The 16,243-nt window shown below is 40.4% G+C and overlaps 1 protein-coding gene and 1 pseudogene across 1 annotated transcript in view; both read right to left on the bottom strand.

Annotated features, from left to right (window-relative positions):
* The window catches only part of SLC38A9 (solute carrier family 38 member 9), a 79,942-nt gene that overhangs the window by 9,673 nt on the left and 54,026 nt on the right, over positions 1-16,243 (bottom strand). The window contains exons 11-12 of the mRNA XM_045285240.1: positions 10,188-10,294; positions 7-24 (exon numbers count right to left, since the gene is read on the bottom strand). Coding sequence (XP_045141175.1) covers positions 7-24; positions 10,188-10,294 — 125 coding nt within the window. The remainder of the gene's footprint in view (positions 1-6; positions 25-10,187; positions 10,295-16,243) is intronic.
* On the bottom strand, positions 9,095-9,174 carry LOC115873809 (annotated as a pseudogene).

Below are 16,243 nucleotides of genomic sequence, written 5' to 3'. Positions count from 1 at the left end.
ATAAGCAACAGATAGGTCCCTCACCTGTAAACAGAGAAGAACAGTAATACTGAATAAATTGATGAAACCCAAACCAGCCTCACTGCCACCAAGTCGATGCTGACTCACAGCGACCCTACAGGACAGGCTAGAACTGTCCCGTGAGTTTCTGAGACTATAACTCTTTAGGGAGTAGACAGCCCATCTTTCTCCTGCAGAGTAGCTGGTGGTATTGAACTGCTGACCTTGTAGTTAGCAGCCCACACATAACTGTTCTGACACCAGGGCTCTTTAATAAATTGATAATTGATCCAAGTAATTATAATATTTATCTTTTTATTGTGTGTGTAAATCTTTTAGCTATCTGATCTATTCAGAGAAAGTGGTTACAACAAAATTCACATTGTTCAGTTACTTATTCCAAAATTTTTTTGTGCTAGTCTGGAATATGTAGACTAAATTACCTGTTTGCTGAGTTAGAAAAGTTAACATAGATGGTGGTTTAACACAAGGGAAGTTCTGACTAAATTTTATGGATAATTTATTTGCCAAGTTATCAAATGTCTAGCTAAAATAATAAGGCTACAGGATAATAAGAAAGTAAGCTTAAGCCACCTTCCATTTGACCTGCACAATTTCAAAATTGTTTGTCTTAGAAAATGGTTAAATCATCAAAGCAGACCTAAACCAAGAGAGACGGAACATATGAAAACACATTTAATAAAAAAGGAATGCCAGTTAAAGAGCAGACAATGAGCAGGTATTAAAGACAAGCTTAATAAATCTAAACCAGTACACAAAAGGAAATCAAGTGGCAGCTGTTCAAACAGCTGCACAATGTTAGTCCTGGAATCAGTAAACATACACAGAACATTACATAAAATGATGGCTTTCTTCCATTGCGGCTCCCACCCTCCCACCCTCTCATCTCCGTGCAAAGCAAACCTCTCAAGATAGTTAATGCAGCCAGCTGTCAGATCCAAACAGAACAGACCCCACAGCTGACAGATCTGGTCTCCATCACCACTAAAGTTACAGCCAAATGATTCGGCACAACTAGATTATGGCAGTGAGCCTATTCATATGTATTTTTAAAAACACAAATTACTTGGAAAGCGGGAAAAAAAAGATTAGAGAAACAAAAACGATCTACGTTTCTTTTTTAACTTCAGTGTTCCATTGGTTAACACAGCAAGAACTCTAAGCAGTTGGTATTATGAAATATTTCTGAGTTTGGGGGCAGTCTTCCAGCTTAAGTAGGCGAAAGCAATAGCAGATAGTTATAAGCTTCAATGCTGATCTGAGTAGGTGACAAGCAATGAGAAATCAAAAGGTCACATCTAAGTTGATCATCAGTCTGAAAACAAACCAGGGAATCCATACCCCAGTGAGGTGAAGAAAGGAACTTGCTATTAGGCAGGCTACTTCCAGGCTCCTCAAAGAGCTTCTGATTCTTTAGGTGTAGAGGGAGGAGAGTGACTGCCCAAACCTCCAGAAAAGCAAAACCTAACTCCCTGCCATCAAGTCGAGGCTGACTCACATGACCCTATGGGACAGGGCACAACTGCCCGTGAGTCTCCAAGACTGCAACTCTGTGTGGGAGTAGAAAGCCCTGCCTTTCTTCCAAGGAGCAAGTGGGGGTTTCCGACTGCTGAACTTGCAGTCAGTAGCCCAGTGCATTACCATTAGGCCACGAGGACTCCAGAGGGGTCTCAAATCTTCTCTGTTAAATTCATGTAGTCCCAGGGTCCATGTCGGCCTAGACTCCAGTCACCCGTGTGTTGCCTCATGAGCTTGTAGGATTAACTGCAATGAACTAGGCCACTCCCATTTTCATATCACCTGAAAGTCATTCTACTCCCAATCTACACAATGTCATTCAAGAGCAGAGGTGGGGCTACAAAAAAACCCCCAAATATTAGAAGGCCAAAATTGCTGTCATAATGTGCCAGAGACTTACGGGGTACGTAAAATGAAGGACAGCCACTATCCTATGGATAGTCTTTAGCCTACAGACTATCTGATGACATCAATTCGATCCAACTTCCTACAGGATGGATATGCACATTATAGCATTTGGGGGAAAGCTGATCAAGATGCAAGGGCTCAAATGATTCATTTTCCAATAAGATGGAGTCCTCCGCCAAGATGTGAATGCAGGGAACCAGTAGAGAGGTCTGAGAGGCCGGCTCCAATCCCAAGTATGTGGACAGCCCCCTTGCCCCACAGAAGAATTCTCTCCTGAGGACAGCACTGAAGCTAGAACTCAGGGAGAGGGGCGTGTCTGATCAGAGCACACAGGAGCAAATGAAGGGAGAGGAAGAGAGAGTGGAACACACCCTGGCCTACCAAGCCCTGAGGGCGATATTCCCGCAGCAGTCAAAGCACAGAGAGGACCATAGGGCTGGCCCCACCACGAGACAAGATGTCCCTCACTGATGCACAGCGCTATGGGGGACAACATTGGAGACACAGTGCGGGAATTGTGCACGATCTGACCCCACTACACTGAGGCAAAACACTAAGGGTGAGCAACAGAACAGCAAGGGGAAGAACAACAAAGTCCCCAGGGAATGCCAAAATTAGACTTTGGGCCCAGGGCATGGTACCCCATCACACTCGACCGAAAAACACTCCTAAATGTCAACAAATAGACCTTGAACTATTTACAGGTTTCTTTTTTTTTCGGTCACTGGTTTGTTGTTTTGCTTTCTTTTGTTGCTTTGTTTTGTTCTGTCTTGTTTTTTGTGCATGTTATTATCTCTGCAAGTCTATCTAGATAAGATAGGCCGGATAAACAATCTAGAGGAGAAAACAACAGGAGTGACGGTTCTAGGGGAGCATGGGAGAGAGGGAGGCGGGGAAAAGGAAGTGGGTGTAGGAGGTCTGGTAGGGTGTGATCAAGGGCAATATAACTGAGAGGAATTACTGAACCCCAGATGAAGGCTGAACATGATAGTGGTACAAGAGGAAAGTAAAAGGAAATAGAGGAAGGAACTAAGAGGCCAAGGGCATTTATAGAGGTCTAACTATAGGCATAAACATATGTAAATATATTTATATTAACAATGGGGAAATAGATCTATGTGCATAGGTTTAGTTTTAAGGTAGCAGATTGACATTGGACCTCCACTCAAGTACTCCCTCAATGCAAGAATACTTTGTTCTATTAAACTGGCTTTCCATGATGCTCACTTCCAGACACGATCACTGAAGACAAAGTGGGTACATAAGCAAATGTGTGAAGAAAGCTGATGGAGCCCGGCTATCAAAAGATATAGCGTCTGGGGTCTTAAAGGCTTGAAAATAAACAAGTGGCCATCTAGCTGAGAAGCAACAAAGTCCACATGGAAGAAACACAGCAGCCTGTGTGATCACGAGGATCAGGTTATTAGGCATCCATAGGATCAGGTATCAGGCATCAAAGAACAAAACAAATCATATCATTGTGAATAAGGGGGAGTACGGAGTGGAGACCCAAAGCCCTTCTGTAGACAACTGGACATCCTCTCACAGAAGGGTCGTGGGAAGGAGACAAGCTAGTCAGGGTGCAGTTTAGCACCAATGAAACATACAACTTTCCTCTAGTTATTAAATGCTTCCTCCCCCACCCTGACTATCATGATCCTAATTCTATCTTACAAATTCGGGTAGACCAGAGGATGTACACTGGTACAGATCAGAGCTGGAAACACAGGAGTCCAGGGCAGATAAATCCCTCAAGATAAAAAATGAGAGTAGAAATACCAGGAGGGTAAGGGGAAGGTGGGGGAGAAAGGGTGAACCGATCACAATGATTTACATATAACCCTCTCCCTGGGGGATAGACAACAGAAAAGTGAGTTAAGGGAGACAATGGACAGTGTAAGACATGACAATATAATAATGATTTACAAATTATCAAGGGCTTGTGAGAGAGGGAGGGGAAAAAATGAGCTGATACCAAGGCCGCAAGTAGAAAGAAAATGTTTTGAGAATGATGATGGCAATAAATGTACAAATGTGCTTGACACAATGTATATATCTATGGATTGTGATAAGAACTGTACCGAGCCCCCAATAAAATGATTTTTAAAAAAAGAGATGGCGTCCTCAGATGGTGTAAATGGTTAACAGGTTTGGTTACTCACTAAAGGGTTGGAGGTTGTCACCTCCCAGAGACACCTGCGAAGAAAGGTGTGTTAATTCACTTCATGAACATCAGCCACTGAAATCCCTAGGGAGCACAGTTCTGTTCTAACTCACCTGGGGTTGCCACGAGTCAGAGTCAACCCGACAGTGACTGCTTTTCTGATAAGATAGTGTTCTCCTTCTACTGTTCCCATGCATACATCAAATACAGCAATTATTAGAATAAACTGAAACCATCAGTCATTTTTATATCAAAGCAATCCATGTTTATGACGTAAAGGATCTCAAGGGGAAAGAAAATGGCTTCCATCTCCAAAAAGTAGTCAAGGCTCATGGTTCTTGTTGGCCTTTTCATTTTTCTGCATCTAAGAATAGATGCGTGCAGGCAGGGTCTATTTCTTTTTCATCTTTATATCTCCAATCCCCCGGACTACACCTGGCACGCAGTAGGAACTTAGGAAATGTAGACCGAAAAAGTACTCCCATTAGCTTAATGAAGGGTAGGCTCTATGCTAAGTGCATTGCACGCATTTAATCCTCAAACCCACCATTTCCTCCATATAGATGATGAGTAAACTAAATGCAATGAGATTCCTACACTCCATTTTGTTTATAAAGTGGGCAGTTGGTGAAGCCCATATTCAAATGAAGGCCTTGCATACCGCTCCCTGCTATAGTGAAGAGCTGACCAGGCTCTAAGACATTTGGGTCATAGTCTAGGGTGTTGTCGGTTACCATCTAGCCAGTCCCAGTTCCAGGAGAGCCCATGTTTACAGGATAGCTCCACTCGGGTTTCAAGGCTGCTACCTCGCAGAAGTAGAGCTTTAGGTCTGTCTGCCCAGGTCTCTCTGGGTGAGTTTGAACTGCCAGCCTGTGGGCTTGTACTCAAGTGCTTAAGCCTTTGTGTCACCCAGGGATTTCATTCCATAGTTAATAAACAACAATGATGAGAGAGAGGTGTCAAGTTAAGAGTAACAAAGGCTACACATACAGAAGCAAGAGAAATCTAAATTCCCAAAAGTCCTCTTTGACTTCACAGTACTCCAATGTACCTGAACTGGGTCCGGAGTTACACCCCTACTTTCATCTGGAAATACTATAATAAAGAGAAATGATGCTTTCATCCTAAAAGCAGCTGAGGCTCAGTATTGTCCTGGGAAGCATGCCACCGATGAGGAGCATGCACACATATGGGTTATGTTATTCTCTGGCTCAAACATAGGTTTGCACCAGGCCTCTTGAAAGCCCACTTAGTGGGAAAAGGTGGGGAAAGCTGTTATTTTGAAAGTGATGCTCAAAGCAAAACACATATTTTGAAACAGACACAAGTGACAATATGAACTGGTACTATGGCAAGAAACAAATATATTAATAAGGAAGTCTATTCTGCCTCATGTATACGTAATGCTGGCAGGGGTGGAGAAGGCATGAGAAGTAGCGTGCCAACTCGGAAAGAGAGCTAGGTTTACGACGATGGGGCCAACAGTGGGTCTGAGAACATATTATTTGCCCAAACACCATTTTTATTTGTTTTAGTCATCTTTCATGTTGAAAATACTGCTCAGTGGAGCATTTACTAATAACAATAACAGAAATGGACCACACAGACCTACCCAAACATTTACATAAAATTTTCTGCTGAAGTAGCCAAGGAATTACACAGATTACTTGTGTAGAAGCAAAAAGTAAATAATAAATTAATATAGAAGAAATCTCTAAAATCTGGGGAAAAGACATCATATTTGGTAATGTAGGAAGGTTAGTAAAAAACAGAAGGAAGGCTGTCAGGGAGCTAGACTGACACCGTGGCTGCCACAATGGGCTCCAGCCTAACAATGGCGGTGAGGACGGCACAGGCCAGGGTGGCCGAGTCAGAAGCCTCTCGATGGTACCTAACACAACAAACCTTCCAAAGAACTAAAGGATAACGACACGGAGGCCAAACCCGACACCGCAAACAAAAGAGCACTGACTGTATAGGCTTTGACCGAAGCAGGATGAGGAAGTACAAAGGGTGATTATCATGACGTAGGAGGGCTCTAGGACGCCCTCTGATGAAAGGAAACAAAGAGGAGGATCTTCAACCCGATTGTTCTTCAGTCGTGTTATGTTCATATTGGGTTTAGGTATAAATATTAAAATGCATTACATCACCTTTGGCTATGCAAATAAAAAATGGATGAAATTAAACTCAATTTGAAAAACTAACTGTATCACTACACAAGTTTATTATTGTCATTAGGTGCTGTTGAGTTAATTTCAACTCGTAATGACCCATGTGAAATTGTCCATTTGCCCGTCCGGATTTTCTAAGCTGTGCTCTTGCAGGGAGTGGGCACCAAGGTCTTTTATCCCATGGATCCTGTGGCTGGGCTCAAACTGCCGACCTTCAGGTGAGCAGTGGCGTGTTTAACTGATGCACCAGTGGAGTTCCTGTTTACACGTCTCTTTCACTTCTCCACCACAAATGTCTTCAGTTCCAAGTCCAATTATAGGTGATAAGTATAGGGAAAAAGGAGCCCTTTTCTATTTTCAAATCTTTATTTACTGAGCTTGGAATAATTAGTCCAACATCGGCATTATAGAGTCAGAGTCCTGGAGAATTTCACACTTTCTGACTTTACTCTCAATAAAGTATTATCTAATGAAACGAACAAGTCAAAATGCTTTCTATGACCCACTGAAAGGTAAAACCATCAAGTCAAAAGACAACATTTTCCATGCAGTTTAATGCATGCTAAGATATGAACCAATGTGAGCATCATAAGGACTATGGAGAGTTTGTTGCTGTTAGATATCGTTCAGGTGGTCCTGGCTCACAGGGACCCTACACATAACACAATGGGTTGCTTTTTTAATGCCAAACCATGGATGCATGCATTCCTGCAATAAATCCCCCTTGGTCATGGTATATGTATGTCTCTTAATATACTGTTGGATTCTATTCATTAATTTTATTGTGAATTTTAGCATCTTTTAAGAGGTTCTGGTCTAAGGTTTTCTTTCATTTATCTGGTATACCTTAGTTTTAAAATTATTTTCCACGAGTACCAAAACACACATTCATGTTATATATTCTTTTTGCTGTGAGAATAATATGGGTAGTTTCTATATATCATTCCAGATTTCCTAAAATTTAGGGTAGACAGCTTAAGTTCAGGTGTTAATGAACTATTTGAAAGGGTAGCAAGAGAAATTTAAAAGTCAAGGGCATTAATTATATCCTCAATTTGTCTTCCACATTCCAAAGTTCTGGAAGTAAATTTAGGGCAGTAAGCATTTCTTGAAGCTTCTTCCAAAGATAGGAAATTTCTTATGACAAAAATCTAAGTATAATAAGGCCCAAAATGTCCAAGATTCCAGCTATGTCTAAAGTGGGAGGGAGATAAAAATTAAACAACCGCCACAAAATTTTCCCTAAGAAAAGCTATACTGTATAAAAAATAAAAAAAGAAAACAATCCTTAAGTTTTCCAAAAGTCATGGCAAAAATAGGGGGTCAAGAGCTATTTGACCCTTACTATCTAAGAATCCTAACTCATTCTAAGAAACTTTCCTGGGCTTGAACTCAGAAAAAATGATCCCTATGATCTTTGTATGAAGGATATCCTAGTTACAGTTGTCATAAAACAACGAAGAATGTTTCATAGAGGCCCTTGGTGAACAGGTAGTTATAACATTAATGTCCAGTGCAACGATGAGACCAGGGCAATGTTGACGTGATTTCGTCATGTGCTTTTCTAGGGAAACGCTATCTAAGAGCTCTTGTAAAGAGGCCCATCCTCGGAAACGTTAGGGTTGCTAAGTAGGCATCAATTTGATGGAAGTCAGGTGGGTTTTTCAAATGCCTACTGAAAATGTCCTAGTGGCACAGTGGTTAAATGCTCAGTTACTAACCCAAAGTTTGGCAGTTCGAACCCATCAGCCACCCTGCAGGTTAAAGATGGGGCAGTCTGTGTCCTTAAAGATTCTAACCTGGCAATCCCTGTGTGGCAGTTCTCCTCTGCCATACAAGGTAAACATTATTTGGAACTGACTTGATGGCCACAGGTTGAATGGCTAATACTGAACAGCTTTTCATGTCCTTGTTGACCATCTGAATATATGCTTTGGGGAACTCTACTTTTTAAAAGTAGATTGCTTGTGCTTTTGTTGTTCATGTTTCTTCTTGTTTTTACCATAGTAGATCCTTATTATAAGTATATTTCCTCAGTTTTTCTCCCAAGTTGTAGGTTGTTTTTCACTTTGACAAAGTCCTTTGTTGAATATTGTATCTTCCGGATGAATTTATTGTTAATTATCATTATATAATGTTTCCCTTTACTCTCTTAATACTCCTTGTTTTGAAATCTACTTTGTCTGATGATAATACAGCTGTTACACTTTTATGTTTAGTGCTTGCTTCTGTTTTAAATTCTTGACTTTTGTATTTGTAAATGCGATCTTAGGTGGAAATCAGGGGTTTCTTCTGTTATGTTAATGAGGACATTCCAGTATAGAGTAATTTTTTCTTTTCTTTTTAAGAGTAGATCTTAAGGGTGCTCCAGTGGCACAATTGGTTAGCGCACAGTACTTATAAGGCGGTATGTGCGCAAGAGTAGATCTTAAACACAATCACTTTGGAGTTACAAAAAGATCAGAGAAAACACAGAGACACACATATGGGGGAAAATACACATTTGTGGAAAGTATCTACAAGTCAAGAAACACCTAAGAGCAAAGGAAATCCAAAAAGCCAAAAATGGCCAGAACTACCACCAGGGAGACCTCACAATGGCCAAGGCCCCCCTGGAAATGCTCACCCTCACGCGCTGTGAGAAAACCCCATTCTAGTCTTCAAATCCACACTCTTGCGGCATTTGTGTCACAGCAGCACTGGGGAACTAAGGTAATGGTATACGTACTGCTGTAAGTAGAAGTACGTTTCTTGTAAATGGCAGTCAGTTCTTACTTTTTCAGTCCGTTGGATAGTCTCTGTCTTTCTGTTGGAGTCTGTAGATCATTTATATTTGATATAATTAACAATGTGCTACACTTGATCTTAGCCAAAAGGCCGAGAAGCGATATCATTAACAATGTGATTGAATTTTCATCTACTATCTTCTTAATTGCTTTATACTGGTTCTATCCATTGTTCTTTTTTTTTCTTCTTTTCTTAGCCCGATTTGGGAATCACTTGGGTATTTATTTATTTTATTAAAAGATCATTTTATTGGGGACCTCTTACAACTCATAACAATCCATACATTGCTTCCATCGGGCCAATTTGTACATATGTTGCCTTCATTCTTTTCTAGACATTTACTTTCTATTGAGCCCTTGGGATCAGCTCCTCTTTCCCCCCTCCCACAACCTCTCAATAGATTATAAATTATTATTGTTTTCTTATCTTACACCGACCACTGTTTCCCTTCCCCCGTGTTTTCTGTTGTTCTTCCCCCGTCGAGAGGGGTGTATGATTATGTGTCGATCATTATGATCAGTTCCCCCTTTCTTCCTTCCTATCCCCCCTTCCCCCTACCCTTCTTGTATCGCTATTCCCACATTCTGTGTGTCGTGAGCTCCCATCTCTTATCTATACCTGTGTACATGTTCCAGTCTAGTCTGAATTGAGAAGCAGCACACTGGGGCCATGGTAGTGGGGGTGGGTGGTGTTGATTTTACTACTCTGTTGACTTTTAGCTAAATCATTTTATTTTTTTAGAGGTTGATTGATGGGCAGGGATTGGCAAATAATAGCCCGTGGCTCTGATCTGCCTTGTTACCTGTGTTTTACACAAAGTTAGATTAAAACACGGCCTCCGTCTATGTGTTTACATAGTGCCTGGCTGCTTTCGTGCTATGAGGGCAGAGTTAAGTCGATGTAACAAAGATGATATGGTTTACAAAGCCTAAAATATTTGCCATTTGACCATTAACAGAAAAAGTTTACTAACCTGTGTTCTATGGTTTAAATTTTCAAATTAAGGTTCAATAACAAGATTGGTTAACCATACTCCACATATAAAACATTTTAAATGATGATTTTAAAGGTCTGTCATCAAGCGATATCAGTCAGTCCCTCAGATAGTTACTTACATTGTTTTCTTGGTTCTTGTTGTTCTTTAAGAGTGTGATGATACAATTATGAATAAAGAAAGCAAGAGTCAGCACTCCAGTCAGCTGTGGAAACTCAAATCTTATCTCTAGGAGAAAAAGAGAAACAAAAAAATAAAAATTAGAACTGGCAGCAGAAGATGAATATCAACAGTCAAAATTGATTACTAAAAATTGGTTCTCTCTGTTTTGTCCAAGGCATGAGAAGATGAAAATAGTTTTACAAATTTTCCTCAAGGCCAGCATTATACTTGGACAAAGCACATGAGAAGTGAAAGAAAGGGAATCATGGAAGAATTACTTTGTGTAGGTGCTTCGTATCAGCTATTCCTGTTTGATGTCACACAACTAGTATGTGGTGGAGACTCAAATTCAGGGTCCGTCTGCCTCAAAAGTCCTACCCCTTTCCAGTACTTGAATTTGACAGAAAAAACTCTTGAAAAGGAATCAGTGAGGGGAGAACTGGTCATTTAACATTCTTCAATGGCTAAACTAAAAATCATTGCTTCAAAAATTTCCAACAAGAAGACAAGTCAAATTCTGATATGGTTGTATGGAGGGATACAGCATTGTAAAATTACATTGTAAAGAGATATTTCAGGTTATGGCAAATGTTCGTGGTTCAATGTATGGGTTTCCTTCTTTCTGTCTTTAAACTGTGTTAACACATGGTCTCAGGCAGACGAAGGACCACACAAGTATCTGGAAGAACATCCTCTGTGGTCGATGGGATTTATTTTCAATTAACTTGCTGATAACTAGATTTTCAACAATGAACACAAAGCCACTCTGAAATAAAGGGAAAGATACTTTTTAAAGAACTGATTTGTCTTTGAGGTCTGCTAATACGAAAGTGACAAAATTGATTTTAGGTAGAAGACCACGATTTTTTAGGCAAAGTAGGTGGCAAAATGGAAAACACAACCCACTTCTGGGGATTCTTTGGCATAAAAAGTAGAAATGCCGGGGGCTTAAGTGGAGAGGAAATGTTTCGAGAATGATGAGGGCAATGAATGTACAAATGTGCTTTACACAATTGATGTACGTATGGATTGTGATAAGAGTTGCATGAGCCCCTAATAAAATGATTTTTTTTAAAAAAAGCTTTAAAAAAAAGTAGAAATGTAGGAAGGAAAGGTCTAATGACATTTTACCAAGTTGCGTAGGAAAGGAAGTGAGAACTACTACGAATCAAGCACGAGTTCTGAAATAAATCTGGAGTTTAAATGTAAAAAACATACACACTTTTTCCTTCCACTATGTTCTTTTATTAACTTTCATCAAAATGTTTGTCTGTGGAAATAATTCAAAGTGTACTTTTCCTAGGCAAAATTTCCCTTTCCTGTCTAGAATCTTTCAAACTTTTTACTCCTCTGCAGTGACAATAAACTTGAGGACAACGCTCACCTCTTTTTAAAAAAATCCCTTTGTAACCTGGAAAAGGGATATTTTCTTAACAAGAAAATGATTGGTAATGTTAGAACGATAGCATTATAGGATGATAACAGAGGCATCTGTTTTCCACTTTTGGAAAGCAGATAAAATTAACATCTGCAAATGACCTCACTGCAGATATGCTTTGCAGAGAAGCATCTGAAAAACTCTTTAACTGGTAAGAATTCAAAATAAGGAATAAGATTCTCTCTCAAATAAAAACAAAGAACAAAATAAGGGAGCAAGATTAAAAAGGAAATCTTTTTATACTTTATAAATCATTTTATCTTTTATAGCTGTGAAAACTGGTTTGAAGTTATAGGATAAATTAAAAGGTTCCATCCACAAAAGCAAAATAGATATAAATATGATGTCAGAATAACTTTAATACGAACATGTTAAACTTTTCTTAAAAGAATTATACACCTAACTCCAGGAGCTATGGAGGTGTGCTAATCCTGTGTGTCTACCCGTGACAACCTGCCAAGAGGTGAGCAGTGAGCTGACGTACTGCTGTCTTGCTCAAGTGAAATCCACATTCTCCCTACATGTCATACTCGCTCAGTCCTAGCCAATGACTGAGCACAGCAGGGCACCAGCTCTAAGGAGCCACTCCTATCCAACCAGGACTCCCTACCAACAACCTTTAAACCAGAACTTGATACATGGTTGGCTGAGACTTTCGAAGTCTGTTCCTAACCAATCTTCCATCTTGGCCTGTCTCCTTTCACAGGGATCTGAGCTACATCGTGGTCTGTGGTAGCTGCCTTCCTGTGTTCTTTCTCTCCTCTTTCTCTCTCATAAGCACTCTCCCAAAACTTCTAACTCTATTTTGGTGTCTATCGACTAGAGGACCCCATCTGGTATAATTGGTGCCGGAAGTAGTCGGAGCAAGCAGGCAGTGAGGTAGAATTTGTGCACTAGATCACTCATCACCCAGTTCTGAATGATTATCTAAGCAGTGTGTTAGCTAGATCCCAAGTTCTGATAGTGTTTTAATCATTATTGCTTTCCAGATGCTCTGCTGATTCAGAGAGAGTGCATAAATGAGGTAATACTACATCTGTCCTTAAGTTATCGTAAAATTTTAACTTGACGGTAGCAGTTTCACTGTGAATTATGTTTTTTAGCAGGGTCAGAATGGCCTGAAAAGGATCCCTGGTGGTGCTATTGGGTAGGCACTGGATTGCTAACTGCAAGGTTGGTAGTTCAAACTCACCAGCCACTCTGCTGAAAAGAGATGAGGCTCTCTGCTCTCATAGAGATTTACAGGCTAGGATACCCTGCACAGCAGTGGTTCTCAACCTTCCTAATGCCACGATCCTTTAATACAGTTCCTCTTGTTGTGATGAACCCCCACAACCATAAAATTATTTTCATTGCTACTTCATAACTGTAATTGTGCTATTGTTATGAATCGGGCAACCCCTCTGAAAGGGTTGTTCAACCCACAGGTTGAGAACCGCTGCTCTATAGAGTTGTTGTGTTAGAATCAGCTTGAGGGCAGTAGCTTTAGTTTGGGCTGGAATGGCATAAAAAATGGGAAAGTAGTAGGTGATGATATCAGAGAGGCAGCCCTAAGTCAGAGCCTATAATAAGGCTCTGTGGAATATAATGCATCCTTATCATGAGTCTGAATGAGGTAGGACAACATAGGATGCATTTTTTTTTTAGTTTTTTAAAAAAATAATTTTATTGGGGGTTCGTATAATTCTTATCACAATCTATACATCCATCCATTGTGTCAAGCACATATGTACATTTGTTGCCATCATCATTCTCAAAACATTTGCCTTCTACTTGAGCCCTTAATATTGGCTCCTCACTTCCCCCTCTCCCTTCCCCCTCCCTCATGAACCCTCCATAATTTATAAATTATCATTATTTTGTCATATGTTATACTGTCTGATGTCTCGCCCTGCCCTCTTCTCTGCTGTGCATCTCCCAGGGAGGAGGCCATACACAGATTCCTGTAATCGGTTCCCCCATAGGATGCTTTTAAAGGTTGTGTTGTAAAAGCACCACTCTAGTTTCCAGGAAGAAAAGAAGACTACAGCAGGAGAGACAGAATGGAATCCATGAGAATAATTAGGAGGTTATTGTGGTAAACTAAGTGAGAGAGTGGTGGCTTGATACAACTTTTTTTATTAGTGGAAATGATAAGTAGTAGTCAGATTCTCAATGTATTTTTAAAGTAGAGCTGACACAATTTATTGGTGGATTATAGCTGAGGAATGGGAATGAATGAATGGTCAAGGATAACTATGAAGTTTCTGGACTAAACAATTGGAAAATTAAAAGCTACCATTTTCTGAGTTAGAAAAGTTTGGAAGAATAGGCTGAGCAGGTTTGTGGTGCAGGGACTGAGCAAGGAAACAATTATTTTTTTGGCCAGTTAAGTCTGAGAAAATCCAAGTGATAATACAGAAGAAGTATGTGATTATAGATTTCAGTAGAGAGATCTGGACTAGAGATAAAAAATTAAGACTAATTACCATGTCGATAATACATAATGTTAGGTGTCTCAATGACATTACTTATGGAACCAGGGTGGACAGAAGAGGTTTGAGTACTAAACCCTGGAGGAACCTGAGTCAGGCTTATGAAAAGGAGTAATTGGCTAAATAGAGTTAAGAAAGAAGGAGGTTCTAGAAGTCCAAGTACAGAAAATGCTTTACTATGTAAGTGTTTTAAGATGACCCGTGGAGGTGATAGGTTGAATACGAGTTGTGAGAACTGGTCAATGGCTTGGGCAAGGCACAGTTGCTGATTGTCTTAGTGAGGGCAGTTCCCATTTAGTGACTGAACAAATGCCTGAAAAAAGTGAGTTCAAGGCAAAATGGAAGAGGTGGGGAGAGTGAACATACACGACTTTTTCAATGAGTTTTTCTTTGAAGGAAAACGAAATTTTTAAAAGGCAATAGTGACAGCGGAATGTGGGGTCATATGAGTTTTTGTTTTTTAGATTGGGAGGTCGGTTGGTGTTACTGGTAGGAATCATTCAGAAGAGGAAATATCTGGTGATACATAAACAAGGAGAAATAAAGAAAACTTGTAAGAGTAAAGTCCTTGAATATGCAAGAAATGATATACTGAAATGGATAACTATGTTCAGTCTCATTTTTCCTGGGAAAAAGGGTGGTGGAATTTATTGTATTATCAAAAAATGTATAGAAACAAGAATATACAGATTAAGATTCAATCAGAACTGGGTCTACGTGATTTCTTCATCATTATACAAAGACTCATATACTCCAGAGTTCTGATTCTTAGTCTTCAGAGGAAGATTTACGATCCATTTTCATTTACTGATATTCTTCAGTCATAGGATAGAACTAACTTCAGCAGCATAAAGTCTTTTAGTCTCATGACTCCCCTTTGTACCACTTATAAATGAGGTAAAGTCAAATACGTGGCTTAACATATGTTTAAATGGATTTTTTCCGATGACTAAATAACTGTGACCTCTCCCTCTCCCGCAGGTCTATTCTCTAATGTCCCATCATTAGCCGAAACTTTTAGCACTCTTCATATAAATCACAATGGACTTAATTTTAGTAACTGACATCATATGCTATTTCTATCCATGAAAGGAAGGACTAGCACAGAGCTGGCATTTTGATCAGTTTTAAATGCCATCTGAGAGAGAAAGAAGGGTGCCATTCAAGCCCCAGCACTTCCTTTATCTTGGTTTTATAAGAACTGTTATGTCTTTGTGGGCTTTTAATAGAAATGAAACATCAAAGCTAATATAGTCAAAAAGCTCTGAAAACAAGGAGCAGGCAGACATATAAAGCTTGCGATGCCCATCAACCCAGTAGAGTTGGAAAATCCAAGGATATTACATTACAACAAAGGAAACAAAATGGGTGGTAAACAACTACAAATACAGGTATCGCTCGCTTTTCAAATGTTTGCTTTCCACCACCCTTCATTGGGATGAAAGACTTCTTTCACTAACCAAAAGAAATCCAGAGGGCTTTGACTTTTAAGAAAAAAGGCTCAAACGAAATTACTGTGAGCCTGTTCACAACGAGCCATTTGAGAAGCCTGAGCGCTGAGAGTGGCATCCCCCAGGTCCTTCGCGGTGAACTGCCCTGAGCACGTCAGCCTCGCGCGGCCGCAGCTCTGAACAGAATCTGTGGATGCTGTGGGTGAGAGGGTTCTATGATCGTGCGTGCTTTGGTCTGCTTTGCTAGGTGAAATTTTGAGACTGGGAATGCTCAGCAGTGTCTCCCATGTCGATGAATGGTCGCTGTGGCTTTGCTTTTGCATTTGGTCTTAGGAAGGGTTTCCCGTTGTTGCTGTGCCGTGCAGGCGAGGTGGTTCCAGCTCCAGTTCCCGCACAACAGAGCGGAGCCCCGGCCCAGGCCAGCTCCACCCTCACCGTTGCTGCTATGCTTCAGCCCACGCCCGCAGTTAGGGTCACTTCATCTCGTTGAGGGCTTCTCTCTTCTTTTATAAGAAAACCCAACTTTCAGAGAGTGGGGAAACCCTGTGCAGATTTTAGAGAGTAACCAAACCAAATCCACTACATTTTACCGAGTGGATTCCAACCCCCACTGAGCCTCTAGGGCAGAGTAAACTGCCACAGAGGGTTTCTA

Source organism: Echinops telfairi, unplaced genomic scaffold (assembly GCF_000313985.2).
Source record: "Echinops telfairi isolate 266 unplaced genomic scaffold, ASM31398v2 ScPeMD7_7469;HRSCAF=8507_1, whole genome shotgun sequence".
NCBI lineage: Eukaryota > Metazoa > Chordata > Mammalia > Afrosoricida > Tenrecidae > Echinops > Echinops telfairi.
This window is presented reverse-complemented; position numbering and strand designations above follow the sequence as displayed.